This window comes from Rhododendron vialii, chromosome 13a, assembly GCF_030253575.1.
Source record: "Rhododendron vialii isolate Sample 1 chromosome 13a, ASM3025357v1".
In the NCBI taxonomy this organism is placed as follows: domain Eukaryota; kingdom Viridiplantae; phylum Streptophyta; class Magnoliopsida; order Ericales; family Ericaceae; genus Rhododendron; species Rhododendron vialii.
Window position 1 is genome coordinate 12443687 of NC_080569.1, and position 25763 is coordinate 12469449.

Consider the following 25763-nt stretch of genomic DNA (forward strand, 5'->3'; position numbering starts at 1 on the left):
TAAAAAAAAAAGAAAAAGAGGGCAAAATAATTTTTCCTTGAGGAAACATAAAGGAAAATAAAATAAGAAAGAATTCCACCCCCCCCCCACACACACACACACACTTTCCTTTCCTTTCGTTTATTTTCTTTCAAATAGGCCCTTAATTTCTTTTATTTTCTTTCAAATAGGCCCTTAATTTCTCACTGCGCGAGCCTGAAAATATTTAGGGGTTCATTCCAAAGCTAAGCTTCTACGCTCTCGCCTCACTCGATCACACCGCTCCCCGTCCATCTCTGTGACTGCAACTGCAACTCCGACTCTCTCTCTAGGTATGGTATTTGACTTCTCTCTCTTCTCCTCTATGGATCCCCTTCATTACCTTCCTCCCCCAATTTCTAGACCTCTAATGCGCGCATTCCCCCTTTTTTTTTTTTTTTCTAGCAGAGGCTTTATCAATCATCACCTTTCCGATTTGGGTGAGTTCTCTCTCTCTCTCTCTCTCTCTCTCTCTCTCTCTCTCTCTCTCTCAACTTTTCTTGATAAGGTTCTGAATTTCTTACTTTGGAGAAATAGAGGTCAAGGTTTTAAATGTGTTGAAATCTAGGTCAAGTAGATGTGTTAATCTATTATTGTAAGTATTGGACTCCCCCTCTACCTGTAAGCCTCCTCGATTGCTTCACAAAGTCAATGTAACCCATTCGATGTTTTCTATATAGATTTCCCATAGTGGCGTGAAAATAATTTATTGATCAGTTTATTTAATTTGCTCATTCGGGTGCGGACACTTATAAGTGAACTTTCCAACATAGTGAGATTGTTTAGTATTTTCTTTATTCTGATACTTGTTCCCCTATGCCTTATGCCCTAGTTTTTTAATGGAGCTAATTTAATTTAATTTTTTTTATTGTTTTGTCTTCTCTAAGTCAAATATGATTCTAGTTAATAGAGGCCGAATAAGGGTGGGGCTATGGCAGCTTGGGGGTTGTTTTGGAGTGGTTTAGCAATTTTTTAGAGATGTTTTCAGAGCTTATTTTGGGCAGGTTTTAGTAATTTTTTTTTTGTAGGGCTGTTTTAGGGCAAATGGGGGTTGCTTAGGGTTAAATTTGGGGCTGGTTTTGGGCGCTGATTGTAGGCTGCTTTCGGGATCCCTTAGGACTGTTTTAGGGGCAGAATTGGGGGTTGTTCGAGGGTAATTTGGGACCGAGGTTGAGTGCTATTTTTGGGTTGATTTAGGGGCAGACCTGGGGGCTGTTTGTGGCAGCAACATGGCGGCAATGGGGTGTTTGGTTGAGGTGGAAGGAATGGAGTCTAATTTGGGTGCTGTTTGGAAGCTATTTGGGGTTTGATTTCTTACTGATTTGAGACTGTCTTCAGGGCTGTTTGGGGAGCTGATTTAGGGCTTTTCTCATTGATATCATTGGGGGTGGCCGGTGGCAACGATTGAGTGATGTTTGATTGTGGCTCAAGCATTAGGTTGCGTAGTTAGTTCTTTGCTTTCAGTGGAATGGATTTTAATATTCTCTTCATATTTCATGCAAGATTTCAAATACCACCATGGAATGGTTTTCTTCTTCTTATTTTTTTTCATTTGGATGATTGAGAGCAGATATGCTCGTAAGAATCATACTATTGGACTATTCATGCATCGATGTAAATTTTACTAATAAAATGGTTTGTTTTATATGATAGTCTGTGCCAATTGATCAACCGTGAATTTTCTTGACGATTATTGACAGAGATTGTGTAAGCCCTAGTAATAGAGTCATATTTGTTTGAATAGTGAACTGGATCTATACATATACATAGTTATGTAATGGATTTGAATTCAAAATCCTATATGTTTCTCTCAACTTCTCACAACTTTATTGTAGATATCATTGCTCCTTTAATTCAAAACTCGAAACCTTTTTCCTGAATTAATTTAGACGCTAGCTTCAATTATAGTAACGTAGCCATTCACTTTTAGAATGACTTGATCAATAGCTTAGACCCGGGAAGAGTTTTATATATCTAACCAAATTGTACATTGACCCAAAGTATGACTTTGAACCAAAATGCGCAGTGTTTGAAAAACCTACCAAGTCTAAGTAAAAGTCGATTGAAGAAATGTTGGGCATTCCTAAATCCAAGAAGAGGGGTGGAAGAAAGCATAAAAAATGAATAGTTTTTTGTTGCAATTGTTGCATTACCCATTTGTTCTGAAGGCATTAACGGGATTGACATTAATACGGTTGAGGCATTAACAGGCTTCTTTTGTGGGTATGCTCTCACCCTGTTATGATGCCTCATGCTTAGGGTTCCTTTAATCTTTGTATTTGTTTCCAAAGTTTATTATTATTATTATTATTTAATCGGCAAAGAAAATTTTATTAAGAAAAACTCAATAGGGTACATTGAGGAGGAGAAAACAAGCATCAATGAGAGGAAGAACCCAATCTAATCATGTGCTTGGAGAACTCCCGAAAAGAAGTTATCCAACAAAGAGTTGAATGACAAAAGAACAAAAGTTTAGAAAAAAGATAAACAGCCAAAACCGTAACATCTCAAGACATTACAAAATAAGTCTCCTAATCCCATCAAAATAAGTCTCCAATAGAATAGAGAGATAAGTTGCATTTTCCATTCACCCAAGTAGCCACACGAAAGTTGACAATATCCACCACATCATCCAATTATGGTGTAGAATTCCTAAAATGATATTTTTTTTGATAAGAAGGCATAAAGGGCATGCCACCCGTATATACAAAATAATGCCACAGAACAAAAAGGCATCATACATTGCCAAGAGAATAGAAAAGCTCGAACCAATCTAAAAATTGGTCAAGGGATGGGTAACACTCTCCCTTGTCCCAACTGTACAAGCTATGCAGAAAAAATGATTTTATCCTAGACACAGATTTTTCCACCCATTCAAAAACTCTCGAATTTCTCTCACACCATAAGACCCACATCAAACAAAGTGGGATCATGGCCCACAAACTCTTCATTCTCTTACCCATTCTAACTCCCCTCCAAGCAATTAGAAGTTCCATGACATTTTTAGACACAGTCCACACTGTATCCCGAACCAAGAAAGCACCAAAGCCCAAAGTTCCCACGCCACCAAACAATGGATAAGCAGATGGTCAACCGTCTCCGCATCCCGTTTACACATACAATACCAATTGACAATGATCTTCCCCCTTCTAATCAAATTATCGATCGTAAGAATTTTGCCTTGTGCCGCACATCACAAAAAAAAACTTACCTTCAATGTATAGGGCCTAAAAATGATATCATTCCTTGCTTTCCACAGAGACCACAAAACTGCATAGATGGTGGTTTCCCAGCAAATCTTTTCACAATTAGAATGTGTTTGGGAGCTAGAGTTGCATCAAACCAGTGAGTGAAGGAGGGTATACCCAATCCAAATGCCACCAATGAAAAATCGCAGACCAAATATTCCAAGAAAAAGAGCAATGCAAAAGGAGATGAGTTGGAGTTTTTTTTGTAGCTGAGGAGCAAAAAGGACACAAGTCCTGACCTGGAGGGTAATGTTGCGTCTAAGTAGGATAGATTTGGTTGCAATTCTTTCTTGTAAGGCTTGCCAAACAAGATTAATAGTATTCTTTTTTGCTGTTCGAAACAAATCTACATTAAGCACGAATTCCAATTGACGATTTTTGAGACTCCGGATTCGAGATCAATTTGTCTGTTACAGAACCCTAGTACAACAAGAAGAGGATTCTTATACAGCAACAAGAGAATAAGCCGTAACATTTCACCTAAGGATGTGTAACATTCACCAAACATACGGGTAACATTTCCCGAAAATAGGGGACCGATGTGTATTGAAACATTTCCCTTATTTACTTGAATGAGGTCATTAGCTTCTATATATCCAACTATTCAATTGAACAGAATCATCGTGATTCAAGCCCTTTGTTAGTGTATTTTAAGTTGATCGGTCAACAATAATAATTAATACTCCCTCCGTCCCTAAATAAGTGTCCGGCGCGTAAAACTAGGCCTTCAAAAAGATGCACTTGTTTCGTTAAAAAAATCAATTTATTTTCACAAATCAATAGATAGCGATGAGTTCTATTAGATTGTGAATAAAAATTAATTTTTTTTATAATGCATGTTTTGTAAGGCCTAGTTTTGCGTGCCATACGCTTGTTTAGGGATGGAGGGAGTATATATTATTGGATCATGTTAAATGTGAGCATAGTGGCAGAATGTTAAAATGGTAGGAGATGGTGTGGGTATCACTAGGTCAGGTAGGAGCATTATTAGAATATATTCAACTTGATGATGTACACTACTACTCTTAATCTTCTATTCGAATGTGTCATTTTAGATTGCATTTAACTTGCTTCTCAATTTTCATCTTGTGTTTGATTGTAACAGGACAACTCACTTAGTGGCTAAAAATTTCCTGCTTGTTGTTAGGAAGGTTAGTTGGAGGAGGGATTTTCCCAAAAATGTGGCTGTCTGCCCTTGCACTTGAGGATGTTCGGGTGGTTGGCCCTCAGTGAATTAGTAATAAACCTATTTTGTGTCTTTGTTAAAAAAAAAACCTTCAAGCCAAACCCAAAAGAGCAAATTCAAAAATTCTTTTATTCTATTGACTTCGAACCAAAAGAAAAAGAAAAAGAAAGATTAGGTATATATGGAGACGCTAGCTCAAACAAAATGCACACTGGATAATCATGCCCCAACGTGTTTGATGATTGGCCTAAAAAAAGGCCAGATCAAAACCGAATTGGGCTTGATATTGGTCTCAACTTGGTTAGGCCATTGGCTATACTTGCAGTAAATTATATAGGTTGAAGTAGCCAAGGCAAAAGTGTTAAAATACAAAATAAAAATGCCATTACCCTGACATAGAAAGCAAGACAGTAGTATTTTTTTCCCATCAAATCAAGTTTTGTGTAGTGTTCATACTTTGAGGCATCATAACAGAGTGAGAGCATATCCACAAAAGAAGCTTGTTAATGCCTCAGTCATATTAAGATGAATCCTGTAATGCCTTCAGAAGAAATGGGTAATATATGCAGCAGCTGCAACAACAGGTTTGAACATTGCACATTTTTTTATGCTTTCTTCCACCCTTCTTCTTGGATGTAGGAATGCCCACATTTTTTCAATCGACTTCTGCTTAGACGGGGGCGTTTGGGAGCCTATTTTATTTGTTTTTTGCATTTTGGATTGTGAATTATAGTTAGAATATATTTTGATTTTGATGTAGTGTTTGGAAAATATTTGCATAGTAGTGTTTGAGAGTATAATGTGGAAAATATATTATGGGTTGTTATTTTTTGGCCATGTTGTCCTAGATAGTATTCATCAATCAGATATTAGTATAAGTGTTTACTTCTCGTATGAATTACCCTTTTTAGTGAAGATATTTTATATAGTTATTACTTATTAGTTTCAATTACCTCACTGATCCTTTGACCTTACTAATACGTTGGCTTTTGTCCAAAGTGGTCATATATATGACATGAGCAAGATAAGAAATGGAATTGTAAATGTTGAAAACAAAATTATTACGTAATGAAAACATAAATTACTCCAAACCGAAATGAATTCCCCATTCACAATAAAGGTTGAGGACAAGGATGAAATTTGCTCAAATGGTTGGGGGCATTTTCATCTTTACAAGTGCAGGAAAAACGAGAATGCAAAATAAAGCTCCTAAAAGGGTGATTCTTAGATTGTAACTCTATTGTGTGCTTTGGAGAATAAACTGTGGCAAAATGCTTTGTGTAATGCAACTCCCAAACAACCATTATAGAAAGCTGCAAAATCCAGAAAAAGGATAAGGGTTATAAGTATTATACGGTTGGAGTTAAATGAAAGTTACATTTAGGGTTAATATAATCTTGTTTTTGCTCTTCAAAAAGAAGAAGTTACATTTAGGGTTTGGGGAAACTACAGTAATGATCAAAAGTCCAAGGTTACGTGGTACCTCTTCACAAATCCGCTCGTGCATGCCTGCAATATATAGCTTTATACTTGTAATACTTGCTCAAGGTTGAAATGATTTCTCAGTTCTTAGATTTAAATAGCAATGTCTCGGACCTTACAATTTTCGCAAGTAAAAGGTGTCCGATAGATTTTCCCAATATATTGAGGTCTAACTGGGTTCAGTATAATTAAGTAAGCTTAGGTAGAAGATAACTCATGTGGCGTATAACCATACATATATGCATAACAAACCAAATGAAAAGGTAAACAAACCAATCTGCATGCACTTGAATTATGGACCAAATATACCCATCCTGAGTATTATTTAAAGGGGATCCGGATGCAAGATCTTTACTCAGAAAGAATAGAAAAGTAACTGGTTGGGGAATCATGCAACTACGGTCTAACTGATTCTGGATTGTCATGCATTATATCGTTAAGATGAAATTGGCATATTCAAAAAACGCCGTAATTGATAGGCTCTTTAAATTTCAAAACATGAAGGCTGACATACATACGGAGTTACAATCGGTCTACAACTGATGCAGGCTTGTACGTACATGGATCAACATGAGAGGTAAAGGGTAAGTAATAAGATCTTTTTGGTGGATTTTCCTTCGAAATCTGAATATTCTTAAAATCCTCCAAACCTTCACATATTTTCCATGATAGGATTGATTTGATTTGCTATTATCTTTAAAATATGAAGTTTCAATTCAATGCCGCTTGTTTTGGAATGTTTCTAAAACTCTCTAGGAATCAATAGGTCTAAGTTATATTTCTTGTTTTTGGTGATGGTTTTGCTTGGTTAGGAGTATTAACTTTTGGTTATTTGTTTCTTAATATATTAGGGTCCTAGCAGCGTATAAATAAGCGTTGTAAGCCTTATGGCAAATGAGTTGACGAATAATATGGAGTGTCTTTTGTGAGAGTATCTCTTGTTTTCTTGTAGTTATGTAATCCTAGGATTCATTGAAGTTGTACAAGAGTTGTTATTGCTTGTTACATGAGATTCTTGCCTTATTCAGGTTTCTATGCTGCTTCAGTAACCATGAGAAAATAAAATCATAACATGACAAACATACATGGATGTCAAGGCTTCCACTCTACCTATATCCTTCGGAAATATTGGTTATTGTATACTCCTTTAGGTTCCAAACTAAGACCACATAGCAAAATTACTATCTTCTTTAATTTGGAGGAACACAAATTCCTGAAAACAAAGACACAAAACAAGTGAGAACCAAAACAAATCTTTTTTTGTTTTTGAACAACAAAAGAAAGTTTTATTAATCTTTGAAATTGTTACAAAGACTAAAGGGAATAAGTATTTGATGACATTATATCCCTAAACAAAGATAAAAACAATCATGTGCCAATACGAGACCCAATTCGAGATTGACAAAATGCCAAACAAGAAAACACCCATTGGGCCAAGCCCACATCTAAATGGCCAAACCCAAAACACCTATTGGGTCAAGCACAAACCTGAAAAACCTTAAACCTATCAACAACAATAGAACTGCCGCCCCCACCCAAGACCGGCCTTAGCCCAGCCGCCATGCCATAACCTCCTCCAACAGTAGCCACCACCACCAGACCATAACTCCGCACCAATAGCCACATGGAAGAACTGATCGGAGCCACGAGCTACATCCCCAACTTGATCACCACCACCCGACAAGAAGCCACAACGCCGTTAGGCCTGAAACCGGATACACCCAGCAGTGTCCCGGTGGGAACCAGGAGGCGCCCACGGGGGTGGAGGAGGAGAGAGTTTCCTAGAGAGAAGTAGGAGAGAGTTTTCTAGATAGAGAAAAAGGGGACTGTAAAAACAAATTAATTTTGAACCGAAGAAGTTATCTGCTTATAAATTTCAAGAGTCCCAAATAGGGCCAAAGGCGGAAATTCCAACAGCTTTGCATGCATTGACAATATCCCTACTTCCTTCAGGATTACTTGCAACGATCACAACCTCAGCCCCCCAATTTCTCGCAGCATCGACACATTTGCGAGATGTTGGGGCGTCCGACCACTGCGGTGTCATGAATAATCACCTTATCTTTCGGGTACCCACTCACCCACTCCTTGATCTCTTTTCCAAAGTTTTGCTCAATCCCTTTTGCCACCCAAAGCAAGCAAACGTTAGCCGCACAAGGCTGCAAAAGTAATGACAAAAATACGCCAATGCCCGAGCCAGTAGCCACCACCAAAACCCTAGCATACAAGTTCGTGAGATAAGGAATTCCAGCAAAATGAACGGCTCTGACCCAAAGGTTGTTGGAAAAATTAGTAGTATAATGCACAATTTCTAGCAAATTAAAATATCCAATAAAGTAAATCAAAGAACAATCTCACCGAGCTATAGAGCACGCCGATGGCGTTGTCCTTAAAGGTTGATTCGCACCCCCTCGGAGCCAATGACTCGGTGCGTAGGGCTCGTGGCACGCAACCTCCCAGGATTTAACTATATAGCCTTCTCCTCCTAACTCGCACTAGTTGGATGAGGATTGAACAACCTCTCTTTGATGGTTCCTCTTTTTAGAACACACAACACAAGAGCTTTGAAAAGAAAGGAAAGAATTTTGGTTGGGAGTGATTTGTTTTTTCTTGAGAGAGAGAATTTGACAGTAGTAGTCAAAGAAAATTATGGAGGAGGAAGACATATGTGTATATATAGATTTTTTAGTTTGACCAAGTCTTCAAGTGCTAGCTGTTAACAGCTAGAAACTGATGGTGTTAACGGCAAGACTGCCCAACGGAAAACCAACGGGCAAATGCCCAACGGCTAGTAACAGTAAAATTGTTTTGGGCTAAAACAATTTTTTGTGGGTTCGAATAAAAACTAAATCCAATTACACATGGGCCTAATTTTAAAAACACATATAATTACCCAAAGCCCAAATAAAAATATATGGCCCAAAAAGTGTTTTGAAATATTCTTGTATACTAAATATACAACAAAGGTGACTTGGTGGGTTCGAGACCAAGGACTCTGTGAAGTCACCCACTGCACCAGCCAACATCATGTGCTCTTTCTCCCCATCCGAAATGATTCCGAAAGCATGCCATTCTGAAAAGGGTGATGGGCTGATTCTACCAAATATACCAGGTCTGATGCCACCTTCAAATTTGATGATCGAGGCGTGGGTGGAGGGAACAGAGACATTAACTTTGACTCGCCTCACTGTAATCCATGGAATGATTATGAGTACTGTAATCACTGCAGTCAACCAAACTTCTTGACTTTTTAAAAGTCTTGAACAAAGGTTGCCATTGTACGATTTGGTTTTCGGGTTGTAAGAGATTGTTAGGAGGATAAAAGCCCAAACGAGGGCAAGAGCGGTCCACCCGGCAAAACGGTGGGTCCTTTCAAAGATGTTGTGGTGGAGGTGGCGGACTAAAGGGAATGCTGCCAGAGAAGAGAGAGAGAGAGGAGGGAGAGAATGGTAAATGCAACTGCAATGATCTCAGTGGAAGTGTTTTCTCTGTCTCTAAGAGTGAGGCCTAAAGCATACATGAGCCAGGCGATGGAGGAGACGCCGCACCCGCTGTGGATCCCCCCAAGGGACTGGAGGAGAGATGTGATGGCAGTCTTGACGCGGAGTGGGACCCACGACCGGCCGAAAGCTTTCACTGCAAAATAGAAAACAACCCTCAAACACGCCTTGCTCCGGCATAAGGTCAGAGCAAGAATGTTGCCAATGGAAAAAAGAGCAGCTTGGTTTGTTGAATATTGGAAGTTTCCGGTTGCTGAGATAAGCAAAAAAATGATGTTTAAGCCCAAACACGCCACAAAGAGTCGCTTGTAGACTGTGAAAAGGCCTTGATCGAGCATGATGATCGATAATCTCGATTCTTTTGGCTTATTTGGCTTCTGGTCTTGTTCGCCTTTGCTTTCAACAATTGGAAGCTTCGAAATTGAAACTTGATTCAGTTCGTGTTGTATATGACCATCTTCCATACACTTTATACTGCGACTTAATTCCTCATGATCGTCTTCATCCTCAAGCTCTAGATCACAGAAGGCCACTACTGCGTCTCAGAGACCTTAGAGTGGTGTTGAAGTAGGTGAAAGCCTTGGAAGAGCTCCTCCATGGAAACCAATAACTTTTGCTTCCCCTGATTGGGGAGGTGGCGGCTATGGGGGTGGTTGTGACACTACAACAAATATGCCTTTTAATAACATTAGTTAATAGCGTTTTTATACAAATGCTATAATAGGGAATTAATTACAGCATTCAGTGATTAGAACAGGAGAAAACACTCGCGCCTAATATACTATAGCGTTTCATTAACCATTCAATAGCGTTCCACGAAAAATTCTAGGCCCTTCCTTCGTTGAAATTCAAATCACAAAACAGAGGAGAAGAGCGAGGCTTCCGCGAGATTTCTCAATCTGTTCGTGCGAATTGGAGCAGGGGTTTCGATTTCACCAGTTCCTCTCCTCCTCCCCTACATCTTGTTCTGCAAAAAACCCCCAGAACCATGGCGTATTGATGACGTTCATCTCCTTCAGTAGCACCAACGGTCGACGGCTCCCAACCCTCACCTCTCTACTTCACAAGGTCTCTCTCTCTCTCTCTCTCTCTCTCTCTCTCTCAATAGACACGATATATATGTACGTATATATATATATATATATTCGTTTTGGGCTTTTTATTTCAGCAGTTTGGCTACCAAAACCCTAGATCTCGATTATGATGGAGGTTCGGATTTAGGTCCTCCTGTTCGCTGAATGCTAGTCCTTGATTTCCTCCTATTCGTCAAACTCTATATCCCTCTCGATCTCTATCCCTCCATTGCGCATGCACCCAAGCACCCAAGCACAACCGATCTATGGCTTTGGCGAGCAAAATTCCTCTACTAGCAGCCCTAAACAAGTTTTATTACTTAAGTGAACTCATTTTGTTTTTGTATATTCAGCCGATTACCTAGGCTTTGCTTTCTCTTCGGGGATTTACTTATTGATGCTTGATGTTGGTTGGTCTGTGATTCTATTTATGTGTGTGTGTGAGTGAGTAAAGCTTGATTCACTTTTTTTTTTATTTTTTTTTAACTTTCTAAGTATTAGGCAATGTGGGTTTTGAATGATTTGAAGATTGTTAACCAATACAAGTTTTCTGTACATAGGGGCTATACATATCTTCATGTTTTGCTCTTTCAATTGCCATTCAAAGTGGGCCAGGGTCTTCATACAGGAACTATTCTGTAAGTGTATCTATTTTCACGACTTCATGTTTGTTGATGTCTTTATGATTAATTTTTTGTGTTTAAGGATTAGTTTGGATATTGATTGAATAACACATTTGGATTAATTAGTAAGAAATTTAGGTCTACTAATTTTGCTGGTGCCTTACTAGGCTTAAGCTAATTATTTTTGTCATTCTCTTTTCTGATGGATCCGTGTATAGAAAGACAATTTTCTGAGTTAGTAAATGTTTTGAATTAAACTGTTCGTTTCCAATTAAGACTTGCACTTACAGCAGAGTATGTTTGTGAGAGTTAGTAGGTAGCCAGCCAGACCCTTTCATTACTTTTTCATTTGTTTTTCGTGAGGTTGATTCTCCTAACTCAAATCTGAGCCTTCTCACCAGGGACTAAGGGCCCTTGGGGCAATCCAACCAAGGTATGCCGTGTAGTGTTGTGGATTGTAGTTTCTGCACTTATAAACACTGAGTGCTTTTATTTTATTTTGCGGGTTGAGTTTAAGTACTTGGTCCAAAGAGCTTGGTCCCGAGTGGCATGTCCATTTAAGAGGATTTGGATTTGATTTTCTAGCTGCCAAAGATAATTATTACTCCATGTTATAATTTTCTTCTTTACAGAATCCCAGTTGCACCTTTATCCTTTTCTTTACATCTTTAAGGTGTTGTGGATCTTTAAGATGTTCCAGATGTGAACTGGGTAAGGCACAAACAGTAGATTTGGTTGTAGGCAATCAATAACAGACGGGCGTTAGTTTTTGGAAGATTTTGGCATAGAGTGCTTGCACTTATTGAGAAATGGGTAGGGTTAGATTTGAGGTTCAGTTTCATGGGCAGCAGTCCAGTTAATAGGCTAGTTTTAGCAAGACTAGTTTGAGATTGCCAGGATTGATTAGGAGTTGTCAGACACGGAAATCTGGAGAAGGCCTATGCGAAATTACCGAGGGACTAGGGTCAAGGGTGGACATCTTGTACCTATACTAGTGGAAGCATCTGGAAAAAGGGTTGTTAATTGTTTATCTTGTATCGGGAGACTGGGGTATGATAAATGAACACAAGGCTATTTTACTTTCAACAGACTTGCTAACTCTGATTCCTATAGATTGGGCTCATCAATATGTTGCTCCATGGCATGTTATAAACCCTTTTCAGCCTTACTTTGAAGTCAAATTCAGCATTATTTTAGTTTGGACTCTGGTTTTATGAACTTATTGCGTTATAGGATGATAAAGGGCACTTTCTATGTTTCCAAAAAAGTTAGAGTTTCACTTTCCAACACAATTTTATTTGGATGTGGAGCATACTGCACTTCATCTTCTTTAAAAATTATGGTAGCATTATTAAAATCCTTCGTTCAAAATCCTTGTCTTCCAGTAATATATGTGAAAACCTTCCTCTGTTTGTTATGTTTGAACATATTATATATAGTAATGGGGTTTGAGCTCCTTTATTACTAATTAAATACGGTGTTGTTTGGTTTACCCGTGCATGTGACCAAGATTCCATCGTCTGCTAATCACATGGCTAAGAACAGTCATTATAACTTCTTATTAATTTTGAATTGAATTCCTCTCCTTGGATTGGTAGAGCTTTTTTTTCCCAATTGAAGTATTATGTCTGCAAAGTATTGGGAAAAAAGATAGGTTGTTAGCCCTGATTCAACGGATGCTAGGCAAGTCTCATGCCGTGAAACTAAACTTCTTTCTCCATATTTTTAAATTGCATCACTCATGCTTTCCAATTTTACATTTTCTTATCGATCTTCCAATCAGATGATAGATCGTTATTGGATTGCTTTCTTTGTGGCGCTTTCACTTCTTGTTGGAGCATTTGATGCTAGTGCTGGCTATTTTAATCCTATTTACAGGTAATCCTTCTTCCTTCTTAATGTTGTCACTTGGTACAGTGGCGGTGCAGGCATCTTTCTTGTTGTGGTTGGGATGATATTGTGCTAGCAGTTATATTTCTCTCTCCTGTGCCCCATGCTTACCAGGGTTCTTATTGTGCATATAATCGTGCCCATAAGATACCTCAAAACTCTGGAATTTAAGTGGTGCAACAGTCATGTTTTTGCATTTGTGCTCTCTAATGGTTTAAGCACCAATGTTGGTTAAGTTTTGGTCGCTTTAGATTAGGCCTATTTATTCAAATAGCTGAATGACTTGATTCTGTAAAGACCCATTTTATTCACGGGATAGAGCTTGGAATCAGATTCCAAATCCCAAAGGGAATACATTTGGAGTGTTTGGCTGCAACAATTGGTGGAGAGATTCCTTATCAGTTGGACAACCCATCCATGTAACGTGGTTGTTGAATATTGACGATCTGTGGTAATGGTAATTCCAGTTTGTATTACTCGTCCTATACTAATTCCAAGATATTGTCTATGGGTTCACTATTAGTTTGGTTTGTGAAAAAGGGTCCAAAATACATAACTTGAAAGATTTGGTCAGTTGGACTGGTCAACAGTTACATTAATTTGTAAAATTGGAAGACCTAAAGACTAACATATTACTTTGGATTTCCCAGTTATTACCTGTGAGTTGATTTCGTAAATAATGAGAACTGGTTACAAAACAATTAGTACCAGACATTTCACTAGTATTTACACTTCATACTTGCAGCCTGGACCCTACATTTTGACTCATTTCAGGATTTATCTGCTGCAGATTGTTCTATAGCACTACTCCTTTATGCAGTATGGGCCGACAATAACACCTGAATTTTGGCTTCTTTAATTTTCAGTTTTTTGTCTCAGCTCTTTTCTTTGTTCTATAGCACTACTCCCTTATGCAGTATGGGCCGACAATTAACACCTGAATTTTGGCTTATTTAATTTAACAGAGACCTTTTCTTTTGTTTCTTGTTTGGAAAAGTTACAAGTACCAAGAAAAAGAAAGAAAGGTTACGATCACATCCACTGGACACTCCAGGTTACTGAAGTTCTTAGCTCTTGTTTTGCATGAAGATATTTAAGAAGGCTGCCACAAATGCATATCCTGGTAAGGTAATGAGATGCAATCAAAAAATGTGCTTGTATGCAAATCTCTTAATGCTTGTTGGCAACTCGTTATATGGGTTAGGTCATTATATTGCAAAAAAGGTGTGAAAAATGACATGAAATGGTTGTTATTAGCCTGAACATGTGTTTTGCCCTCGAACTAGTACCATCAATAGTTCTGCTCCTAGAATTCTTTTTGTTAATGTTTTTCCTTCTCAGATCACTTCAATATTCTCTTTTTTTTTACAGATGTTCTTAATAGGTTTTAAAGTTTAATACTTATTTTGTTAGCTATATGAGCAATGGGTGTTTATTATTGGGTGTTTAATACTACTTCATGTTTATCCTTGAAAGGTAACATGCATTCCAGTGGGTGCAACTGAACTTTGTAGACTTAGAGAAAACCATGGTAGAAAATTAATGATATGAAGAATGCTTGGGGCCAACTCCATTCCTGTGACACAGCTATTTTATAAGACATCTTTGGAAATCACTTCTACCACTCCCGAGGGGTGTACGACTGTTGAAAAATTGAAATGAAAACTTTCTTTGTGTTGTGTACATATGGTTGAGTTATGTGATGATAGATAACCTCATTACTCTTATGCTTCTATTTTGTACTTATTGGCTGCTTCTGTTTGTTGTTATTTGCGATCAGTGCTGCATTGATGCTACTCTGAATATGACTGTATTTGTGGACTCCCTTTTATGCATATCATATGTATGCCTGATTATTTGGTTGCTCCATAGTGTTGATTATGGCCATATCAGTCTTACTGTTAGTAAGTTATATGCACGGTACAATACCTACTTTATTCTTTTATGCTAATAGGTGCACCATGGCTCCTACTAAGGATGGATAGCGTGAGTTTGCGTAGCAAACAAATGTCAACACCAAATTAGGACATGCCTGGCCCCGAAATACTGTTAGAGCTGGTACTTTCTAATACCTATTTTATTCTTTTTGCTCAATGATGTTTTACTGTATGATTTGTAGATGGAATTGAAAAAGGTTGAATAGGATACACCATATTTTGATTATGATGAATACAAAAGTACGACTCTCTTGTCATTATAGGTGCAATGAAGGCTATTCTAGTCTCGAAAACTTTGCATATTTTAGTATGTTTTGTATGCTTTAGAGCTGCTATTAGTTGGATTTTGTGCTTTGCTGTGGTGATAAATGAGGGAAACCGTGCTATTAATGAGGGAAACCGTGCTATTCTCCAGTTCTGATAAATAAGTTTGTGTAACCAAGTCTTAGTACTTTTCTTGATTTTTGCACTCACTCTGATAGAGAGAGACAGAGAGAAAAGAGAAAAGAGAAAAGAAAAACATAGACAGAGAGAGACAGAGAGAAAAGAGAAAAGAAAAAGGGTTTTGTGTGCTCGTGTGTGCTGTGTTTGAAGGTGAAGGAAAAGGCTTTGTAAAGCGTGAATCAAGTGAATGAAATTAGCGTTTTAGTGCCTAGATAAGTCTTGTGATTGCTGAAATTTCCTGCTCTGTTTTGTTGTTGAAAAACTGCATTTTTGTGGTTTATTTGTGTGCTGAAAATCCGATCCGTTTCTGCTCCATTTCTGCTGCGATTTTACTCGGTTTGTGACTGTTTTACTGGTGATATTTGTGTGAGATTTGGGCCCCTTATTCCCCCCAACACAAACCACATGGATCAAATAACGTACTATAATGTTTTGATTGCCCTCTTAGTTACACAACTTCGTGAGGGTTATTTATTGAACTTCCCTTTGACAGCTTATAGATAGTTCTTATCTTATTGAGGATTTCAAGTTAAGAATTATCTATCTTCATTTACCCTTCTAGATTGGAGGAACCTTACTTGGTGGATGGTGGATAATGGAAGTCCTTCAAAATTCATGCAGGTATGGTCCAAGTGTGTTCTGCTTCATATCTCTTTCAAGTTGGAAAGTGAGTCACAGAAGCTATATAGGTAGATGAAGATTTGTGCTTTGTTGTTCTGTTGAGGCTTTTTTCGATCGTCAGTTGACAACTTATGTGCTTTTTTAATTGCTTTCCTCTTCCCCCCTTTGGATCTTTTGAAGGTTGAAGAAAAAAATGGAGAGGCAGCTTCACCACACTTCTGATGGTTCGGCAATCATAACAAACACACCACCACAACCCCAAGATGGCAAAACAATGGTCATGGCACAAATCCACCCCTGCTGGTATGTGATGGGAATGTAATTGTAAGTTATATTCTGCTGCGTTTCTGCTGTGGTTTTTGCTCGGTTTAAGACTATTTTGGGTGATATTTGTGTTTGTTTTTTGGGTGCCTTATTCCCCCCAACAAGGATGGCCTAAATGTAGGTTGGCCTAAATGTCTAACACTTAGAATCTTCCTTGGAGTCCAAACTACTTCTTAACAGATAACTCATTTTGTTCATTTTAGGTTCACACAAATCATGTTTTGGAGTAGTATCTAATAAATGCATGCTTATCATCTTTTGTAACTAATCCTTTTGTTTTCCATCCAGCCTAATGCTGACAAGTGACAAGTGAGAAATTTCTATTTCCGTTGTACTACGTTGTTGGTTGATTTTAGTAGTCGTACTGTAGTATTATGCATGAGCCATGCTTGACTTTGTTATACCCACCACCACCTCTCTTGTTAGTCCAAGATAAGAAGCACGGATACGGATACGAATACGGGATACAGACACGATATGTACGGAGAGTATCCGAGAGTATCAGTATCAGTATCGGATACCGATACGTGGTACGAAGGCCAAAATAGAGTATCCATGCTTGAGAGGCTGCTTGAGCATTAAATTCAAACTCATTCGTTATTTGTGTGTTCTACTTGTTATATATGTTCACAGTCTCATTGGTCATTTACAATGATTTTTTATTATGCAATTTTTAGGATGATATGGAAAAAATTGAACATGATACACCAAGCTCACCTTTGAATAATCTGAAAGAAGATGCTTTTTCTAATTGAAATGTTAAGTAGAAATTGTTATAACTCCATCAAATTGAAATGTTTGCTTCTTCCATATGTAGGTTTATGGGTTGATAAAGAAGTGCTGTTGTGACTTTTTGCTGAAGATATAGGCATGATCTTGCTAGTGTGATGGCTATCATTATTGCTTGGTTGGTTGAAGCCTTTTTGTTGATACTAATGGGATGGATAGATTTTGGAAGGATTGTTTTGGTTGAAGCCTTTTTGTTAATATTTTGGTGTAAGATTTGAACTCCACTTTTGGGATACATGGATGTTTTGGAAAGCTTTTTTGTTGATATTTGGTGACAAGGTTTGTACTAGATAGAAATGTTGGAAGGACATTTAGTATATTGAATTTCTTTTGTAATGGTAATCTCTTTGATGTTTGGAGACATTTTACTGGTTTTGTATACAATATTGTGAAATATATTGCCAAGGAAGTAATTGGAGCTGCCATCTTTTTTTTAAGCATTGTATGAACTTGTTATATGGATTGCTATTCAAGTTGGATTGTAGGTTGTATAAAGTAAAGAAACCTGCTAAAAATCAGTTGGAATAGCAGGTCAAAAATGCAGTAAAAAATTTACAATGGACAGCGGGGCGAAAATTTATGGTGAATAATAGAAAACCTTGAATTTACAGCGTTCCTTGAACGTTGTGGAAAATTTTCAATTTATAGCATTCCTTAAATGCTGTGGAAAATTTTCAATTTATAGCGTTCTTAAATTGTTACAGAAAATTCAAATTCTATAGCGTTCCTTAAATGCTGTGGGAAATTTTCAATTTATAGCGTTCTTAAATTGTTACAGAAAATTCACATTCTATAGCGTTTTTAAAATGCTATAGAAATTTTAACATTTATAGCGTTCTTAAATTGCTATAGAAATTTTACAATCTATAGCGTTTTTAAAATGCTGTAGAAAGTCTTACCATTCTATAGCGTTTTAAAAATACTGTCTAAAGTCTACCATACTATAGCGTTTTAAAAACGCTATCTAAAGTCTACCATACTATAGCGTTTTAAAAACGCTGTCTAAGGTCTAAGACTTTTAACAACATCGGCTAATACAGCGTTCGGAAAAACGCTGTCTATATCATTTAACAGCGTTTTTCAAACGCTATAAAATCTAAATTTTCTTGTAGTGTGATGCCAAATGGGTTGAAATGAGGCTTGATCTCAAATGCCACACCTCTGCAGCTTGAGAACTTTTTTAGGTTTTCCATGTCTTTTCTTCTCTCTGATCAATGGAAAAGCAAAGACAGAAAATAGTATATGAGAGGGGAGGGTACCGAAAGAGGCTTGTGGTCTTGGTGACAATAGAAGTCCACTATTTATAAGCCCCAACTCTCGGTATGCGTGTAATATATTGTTGACCTCATTTTGAAAGATTTAGTAGAATTTTTTTTGCCGAACAATAAAAAAAAAAAACCATTTATTGATTACCACATTTTGACAGATTGGTAGAACTTTTTTTCCTATTTATTTAACTTTATTTATTTGTTTCTTCGGCAAGGAAAACTTCAATGTCAAAAAACGAAATTGAGAACAGTAGAAAAAGAAAACAATTATGGCTTTTAGTTACAATTTTTTTAAAAGCTTTTTTGTCATAATTTTTACACCACATTGTTCATCTCGATGAGGAGAACCAAGAAAGTATAAAAATATAAACCAAAGTTAAAAAAAGTTCATATACGATCATGACGCTAAATACAATAATAGGTAGTCTTTTAAGAATTTTTTTCAACTTTGGTTTATATTTTCAAATTTTTCCAATTCTTCTCATCGAGATGAATGGCTTAACAAATAAATTTGACTCAAATCTAAGTAAAGACTTGACTTGAATCTGAAAAGAATTGGTCAAAAAGACAAAAAACTTTATGCCATAGGTATGGCTTTAATATGCATCAGGGTGCTCAAATAAGTACTTATTTTTTAAAAGAGAAATCCTATACGTACCGACCACTTTTGTAGGGAAACCATACCGACGGCCGCGCGCGGCCGTTTCCGGCCACCGGACGGCCGATCCGATCCGTCCAAAATTTTTTTTTAAAAAAACCGAGGGGCTCAACGCGGGAATCAACGGCATTCGATGTGTGTAGGGTGCTTGATCTAAACACCCTATTTTTCGTGTATATATGTAATAGCCCAACGCGGGAATCAACGGCATCCGATGTGTGTAGAGTGCTTGATCTAAACACCCTATTTTTTGTGTATATACACGAAAAATAGGGTGTTTAGATCAAGCACCATACACACATCGGATGCCGTTGATTCCCGCGCTGGGCCCCTCGGTTTTTTTTTAAAATTTTTTGGACGGATCAGATCGGCCGTCCGGTGGCCGGAGACGGCCGCGCGCGGCCGTCGGTACACCGTCGGTACGGTTTGGTGGGTGTAAATAGCAGTACTCTTTTTAAAATAAAGGTGATGTATTGTGAGAAAATAACATGTCTCGTAAAATGAAAAATAAATACTTAAAAACTAAAAACCTTAGCGGAACGGAGCCCAAGTGGGTTATCTTGTTTCAATCCCGCTTTACATGAGAACAAACACAAGATAAAAATTGAGACGCAAGCTGAATGCAATCTAAAATGATCGAGTCATAGTCAGCATAAGTCCTGTCACGATTGAGTATTGCTTGAACGACCTGGTTTGCATCACCTTCCACAGTGGTTTGGCTTGAAGTTGTTACTTTATAATAATGAAGAAAATAACACATTCGAATAGAAGATTAAGAGTACATTATCAAGTTGCATATATTCTAATAATGCTCCTACCAGACTTAGGTGATATCCACACCATCTCCCACCATTTTAACATTCTGCCGGTATGATCACATTTACCTTTTTTTTAATTTTTTTTATAGGCAACAAAACTCATTTAACTTGATCCGGTAATGTATATTATTACTGTTGACCGATCAACTTAAAATATACTGACAAAGGGCTTGAATCACGATGGTTCTGTTCAATTGGATAGTTGGATATATAGAAGCTAATGACCTCATTCAAATAAATAAGGGAAATGCTTCAATGCACACTGGCCCCCTATGTTTGGTGAATGTTACACCTACTTGGGTGAAATGTTACGGCTTATTTTGGTGATTGTTATGCCTTTTTATTGTTAGGGGTGCATATGGTATGCACCTTTATAGTTGTTACGTCTATTGGTGTACAACGTAAAGCCTCTTTAAGATTAAATATTGCGACTCTTTATAGGGAATGTTATGCTTCTTTTTAGTTCAAAATGTTGCACATCTTCTTGGTGAAATGTTACACATGTTTGTGGTGAATGTTCGACTCTTATTGATAAATGATACGGGGTGCGTATCATATACCTCAAAATGGGGTTTGCATTGTAACTTGACCGAATAGTGAAAGTAGTTTGCTAACTTCAAAAAATGTTTCAATTCGTAAAAAAAATTCTTCAACAATCATGAATTGTAATCTACAAACTCTCATGTCCTGCATTTGGTTGCGGCAATGATCTGCTCCGGTTAGGTTAGGCTTGGGTTTTGGCTGGGCTTGGCCCGTTTTTGTTTTCTTTGGGTTTGGAGTGTTTTTGATCTGGGCTTATTGAGGCCCATAGGTGTTCGGGCTTGGCCCATTGCTTTTGGCCCTCTTAGGGTGTTATGGGCTTGGTTCTCGGGTGTTTTGGGCTTTGGCCTTCTATGTGTTTTCTTTTATCCTACCTTTGATTGGATCCCCAATCCCCTTTCCCCCAACTTGATGTACCCATTGTCAAGTTTCCATAATAAGATTTTTTCCATTTAAAAAAAAAAAAAAAAAAAAGACAGTAAATTACCTTCCCTTATTTGAACTTCTTTTTTGTAGTCTAAAAGTAGAAAACTACAAAAACTATAGTGGTAAATTAAATCAAGGTCCTAAATTGAACCATCATCTAAAGTAGAAAACTACGAACTTTCAACACCAAATTTAAACACCGTTTGCTTGAAATGTTTGGAGTTGCTGTTACTCGGTTTTGGTAGAATTATGTCACTTAATTGCCAAAATTGTGAAATTAAGCTCTTTGGTGTTTCGCATGAACTATTCAATAACTTGACCACAAAGGAATTACGTAATGGACCTATCAAAGGGCAGGTGCTGATAAAAAAAATTCTCCTTTGCTGCTAACATGGCATGTTTCTATTGGAAACATATTTTCTTGAGCTGTTGAAAATCAGTCTCTGTGTGTGTGTGTGTGTGTGTGTTGGTTTGTTACTAGTTCTCTAGTAGGCAGTAATCATTAATGTTTGTTTGAATTCTCTGATTTCAGTGTGTTTCTAAAATTTGGGACTCCCATCTGTTCTATCGTGTTTATTTTGAAGTTTAAACATTCTGTGTTTTTCCTAAAATTGGAGGCTCCCTTCTTTTCGATGCTTTCGACAAACTATAGAATAACTGAGACATACCAAGCCGAAAAATTACCAATGAGATATCTTGACTCTTGAGTTCACATGGATGACATCTGGGCGGGTGTTGTAATGTTGAATTTTGGAGGATTTGCATGATTTGTACTCTTAGCTCATGTCAACTGATTAGATTGATCACCTCTAACAAGGAACTTATAAGCATATTGCCTAAGTTACGAGTGAAAAGAATTTTATGAACCCATAGACTGCAATATTCCATTTCTTCCTGCAGTACGTTGGCTAACTAGAAACCAAAAATATTTTCCCTCAGAGTTGGCACGAGGGACAATGGAAAAGTAGTGCTAACCTGTATTGTTATTTGGTCCCTATGCAGATTGTGTTGGGGGACAAAAGCGAGCAGAAGTCGTTCAATTACACAGGAATTACATGCTTCAATCCTGGTTCTTTCTCAAATGACGACTCTTTGTATTGCTTATCATCCTTGTACTCATGAAGTTGAATTATGTGAAATTGAGTTACTGGGATTGTGAGTTTACCATCTTTCTAATTTATTTGGACCGGCAACGCAGTCTGGTGCAGAGTGCAATATGTTACCATTCATTATTGCTCTCTGGCCAAATTATCAGGAAAAGAAATCTTCTAATCTTTGCTAAATTATAATGGAACTGCTTATTGTAAGTAAGTTGATTAACTGTTGCTCTTTGGCAAAACAAAGAAGAAGTTATTTTACTAACGTACGTTGATTGTATACTAGTGTCATCTCGAGGATGGAGTGCTTATCTGCTGAGCAGAATCTAATTCAATTTGTGTTATCATTAGTAACCGAGATTGGTGTTTGTAAATATGCCAATTTTAGATAAACTCTCTTGTTCTTTTTGGTCAAAGGCGGCGTTGTTTTAGAGTGTGAGAGAGAATTGTTTGTGTGTTTGTTTGTGGTCCTAGAAGACTTGCTTTAATGAATGCAGCTAAGTGGTACAAACATCTCAAGAACATCCTTCATCACCATGGATTATTGCCACGAACAAGTGTGGTGCACCCACCACACTCGTGAGTGTGTTATTTAAAGAATTATTCTGGAGGTGTTTTTTTTTTTTTTTTTTTTTTTTGTCCTGTCTTTTTTCGATACGCTTTGAAGGGAAACATAAATACTAATCCCACAACCGGTGCAAGGGAAAATTCCAAAATGAATTACTCCATAAAATAGTATGCATCTGTTTTTCTTGTTTGAATATGGTTGTTACTTTTTAAGAGTTTAGGGCTTGTGTGATGAATATGTTAAAAATTGTTTCTGAACCGTGTTGATTCGGAATTACGTACACTAAGACAACAGGTTTCAAATATTTGTTTGAGAAATGGTTTATGTTAGGCTTCTATTGGCTCTATGTTTTTTCTCTTCTAAGAGTTGAACCTAATTAGCTTGAAATCCTGGGAAAAACTCAAATTCCTGTGATCTGTTTATATCTCGAATTTCTGGATGACGAGAAAGAAAAAGATAAGGCAAACTACAGGGGTGTTTATATTTTGAAATTTTGTTAAGATGAATGAAAAATATGACGGTATGGATTATGTCTGTGTATGTCTGTACATTTCACAAACTACAGAGTGTTATGTGTATACTTTTGAACCATAGAGAATGTATCCGCACATGGCTCAAATCACATGGGGTCAAAGTAAACTTTGCCCGAAGAAACCTATATTAATAACTCTCATCTCCATAAGAGCCTAGGAGGCTCTGACTCTGTGCATACAATTAGGTAACCTAACAAAAAACAATAAATTATCTCTATGGCTCCCCATTTGTTCTACTCCAAAAGAAATATCCCAACTTTGTAATCTGAACTGTGGCATAGTGTAAAAGCAATTAAAGCCCATGAATCCAAACATACAATCTTGGTAGAGAAAAAAGAGAAATTTTTTTTCCCCTTCTCATGAGTCGGAATCAGTTTATCTCATTAATTGTACATGCAGTCGCGGATAAAAAAAAAAAAAAAACTGTACATGCAGTCCAAAAGAAAATGTGTATGAAAGATTAAATCTTTAATTCTTTTATGGAATTATTACAAACCTATGGCCATAATATATATAAATATCATATATAATACTCTCTTAGTCCCAAAATATTTGACCTTTTCAGGACTACGTGTCATTTCAGATTACTTACATCTTTCGATTTATGAAGTTGTATGTGATTTTAAAAACTTTGTTTAATAGAACTAATTAAATCTGTCAACAAGATCTATATTGTATATTTTTTGACATTCACATTGAAAGATATATGCAATTGAAAATGACATTGTATTCCAAAAATGTCTTAACATTTTGGGACGGAAGAAGTATGAGAGAGAGAGAGAGGGAGAAACTCTCTGTTGAATTGAGGATCCTCAAAAGCACATATCCAGGCAGCAGCAGCAACAAAGGGTCGCACAACTGCATTAGAAAATATAGCGGTTATATTAACTTCTAAACTCACAGTCATACTATGTATAATTAGTAGAAAAAGAGAGACTTACCCAGAGAGAGAGAGAGAGAGAGAGAGAGAGAGAGAGAGAGAGAGATGCATACCAAAGCTTGCAGCATGCACAAGGTCCGCAAAAGCCATGCTTTCTCTTTCTGGGTGGGGGATGAGCTGGGCCAGGAATTCCAGGAGGAGTAGGACCATTTTTCATGGGGTAATTTACTGGCGGCGGAGCTATGTGATAAGGACTTGCAGTTACAGGGTATCCTTGTGCTGGTTGTGGATACGAAGAAAAAGCCGCCTGTGGTGGTGGTGGAGGAGGAGGATAGGCTGGTGTGGGATATGCTGCCGGCACGTACACATGATCGGGTGGAGGATATGGAGCAGATGGTGGAGGGGATGGTGGTGGGTACAATCCTACAATCAAAATCAAACACAATTTACACAAACAATCCTGTTGCCACCACTGTCAAATCCTAAAAACAGTTATTCCGTGATTTGTTTTGGTGGGTTCAATTGTTCTAGATCCGTGGCTTTTCGGTTAATTAGACAGTGTAACACGCATCTGTACTGCTAATAAGAAAAGACCCTTTTTTTTTGATGAAACTCATTGGGGCGAAATTAACCAGCCCAGCCCAGCGTTGAATTGATATCTGAGAATTTGCATTTCCCATATCAAACAAACACGCCAAATAAGAGAGCAAAAAGTTGATAGTTGAGAATTTACCTTGCTTTTCAAAAAAAAAAAAAAAGAAGAGAATTTACCTTGGGATTGGGGCTTGTTACTATAATCTCCCATGGCTGGCAAGCTAAGATGTCGAAAATGAAATAGGAGGTGAATGAATCTAAAGAAGATGAAATCAACTTTGGGCTGCTTTCTAATTCTGTCTGAGGCAAGAAAATATTGAAACTGATCATGCTTGAGTGGAGTATATGAGTCATGGTCTTGGGAGACGTGGCAGACCTCTATTGGTTGGCGTCTTTGGTTAACCCACCGGTCAGAGAAATTTTTCAAGCGCCGGGTGGATATTACGTGGTGCTCATTCGGAGGCTGTCCAAAAGTGTGTTGAACGATCCGAATTAAAAATAATTTATTAATGGTAATAGGTTATTTTTAATCCAGATCGTTCAAAATACTTTTATACAGCCCGGATGCGCCGAGCGAGTATCACGTGATATGCAGTCAGCACTGAAAAATTCCTCCCACCCGTCATGGTTGGTGTGCAGAAGTGGTCGCCGCTACTATGTTTGAAAAGTCATGTTTCAGGTTCCTTTCAAGGGGTGGGAGGCTCCTTCTAGATGATGTGCGTGAAATGGTAGGTTGGAAATGTCATACAGATTGATAAATCAACTCAAGTGAAGAAGAAAAGACAAGACCAGTCTCTTAATTTGTGTTTTTTCCAAATTGCGAATTCACACCCCTGGAACAAGGGTCGGATCCAGTCTATTTGCTCCAAACTAGTTCAGTCTATTTGGGTGTATTCGAGCCGTCCAAAAGTGTTTTGGACGGCTCAGATTTAAAAAAAGTAATTTTGATTTTTAAAAAAAAAAACATATCTTTAAATCTGAGCTATTCAAAACACTTTTTTTGGTTTTCCTAGTTTAAAGTTTGGTTCGGTTTTAATTTTTACAGATCCCTTCTGAGTCCACAGTCATGATTAGAATCATTCATTTTACAAAGATGTTGAGTAAATCATCCACATAAGACACCTAACTTATTCGAACATCGATGGCTACGTGAATAAAATAGATTTGTGCCAAAAAGATGGCAAGTTTAAGATTCAAAGCATATTTTGTTCGTCCAATTTTTTTTTTTTTTTGTACAATTCTATTT

At 37.5% G+C, this 25763-nt stretch overlaps 2 protein-coding genes and 1 long non-coding RNA gene across 13 annotated transcripts; 2 read left to right on the forward strand and 1 right to left on the reverse strand.

Moving 5' to 3' along the window:
- Window positions 1–172: 172 nt before the first annotated feature.
- On the forward strand, window positions 173–23867 carry LOC131313514 (uncharacterized). Of its 6 annotated transcripts, none has more exons than XR_009196221.1 (4): window positions 173–311; window positions 427–458; window positions 6414–6518; window positions 21848–23867. It is a non-coding gene; the product is annotated as an uncharacterized LOC131313514 (long non-coding RNA). The 6 variants fall into 6 exon arrangements; XR_009196224.1 differs by having other exon boundaries at window positions 6439–6518; XR_009196222.1 differs by having other exon boundaries at window positions 240–311; window positions 424–458.
- On the forward strand, window positions 11153–17560 carry LOC131313513 (uncharacterized). Of its 6 annotated transcripts, none has more exons than XR_009196218.1 (6): window positions 11153–13008; window positions 14018–14148; window positions 14975–15078; window positions 15964–16022; window positions 16203–16325; window positions 17164–17560. XR_009196218.1 is itself a non-coding variant. In XM_058341853.1 (5 exons), exons 2-5 carry the CDS (start codon window positions 15049–15051, stop codon window positions 17174–17176), a joined length of 234 nt encoding a protein of 77 aa, XP_058197836.1. In that variant the 5' UTR covers window positions 11153–13008; window positions 14018–15048; the 3' UTR covers window positions 17177–17560. The 6 variants fall into 6 exon arrangements, 4 of the variants coding, with proteins under 4 accessions (XP_058197836.1, XP_058197838.1, XP_058197834.1 ...); XR_009196219.1 differs by lacking the exon at window positions 15964–16022 and adding an exon at window positions 16023–16090; XM_058341853.1 differs by lacking the exon at window positions 15964–16022 and adding an exon at window positions 16023–16090 and having other exon boundaries at window positions 14018–15078.
- Window positions 23301–24851, reverse strand: LOC131313512 (protein CYSTEINE-RICH TRANSMEMBRANE MODULE 9-like). The gene is made up of 3 exons (XM_058341850.1): window positions 24695–24851; window positions 24037–24346; window positions 23301–23901 (listed from the first exon to the last, which is right to left on the reverse strand). Exons 1-3 carry the CDS (start codon window positions 24726–24728, stop codon window positions 23856–23858), a joined length of 390 nt encoding a protein of 129 aa, XP_058197833.1. The 5' UTR covers window positions 24729–24851; the 3' UTR covers window positions 23301–23855.
- Between the last annotated feature and the right edge of the window lie 912 nt (window positions 24852–25763).

Bases quoted from the DNA above. Each gene is read 5' to 3' on its own strand.
- LOC131313513 (XM_058341851.1), top strand. From the start codon at position 15,987: ATGGTGGATAATGGAAGTCCTTCAAAATTCATGCAGGTATGGTCCAAG. The intron at 16,091-16,202 runs GTAGATGAAGAT...GATCTTTTGAAG, and splicing joins GAGTCACAGAAGCTATATAG to GTTGAAGAAAAAAATGGAGA. The intron at 16,326-17,214 runs GTATGTGATGGG...CTGAAGATATAG, and splicing joins GCACAAATCCACCCCTGCTG to GCATGATCTTGCTAGTGTGA.
- LOC131313512 (XM_058341850.1), bottom strand. From the start codon at position 24,728: ATGGGAGATTATAGTAACAAGCCCCAATCCCAAG. The intron at 24,347-24,694 runs GTAAATTCTCTT...TTTTGATTGTAG, and splicing joins TAACAAGCCCCAATCCCAAG to GATTGTACCCACCACCATCC. The intron at 23,902-24,036 runs GTATGCATCTCT...TTTCTAATGCAG, and splicing joins TGTGCATGCTGCAAGCTTTG to TTGTGCGACCCTTTGTTGCT.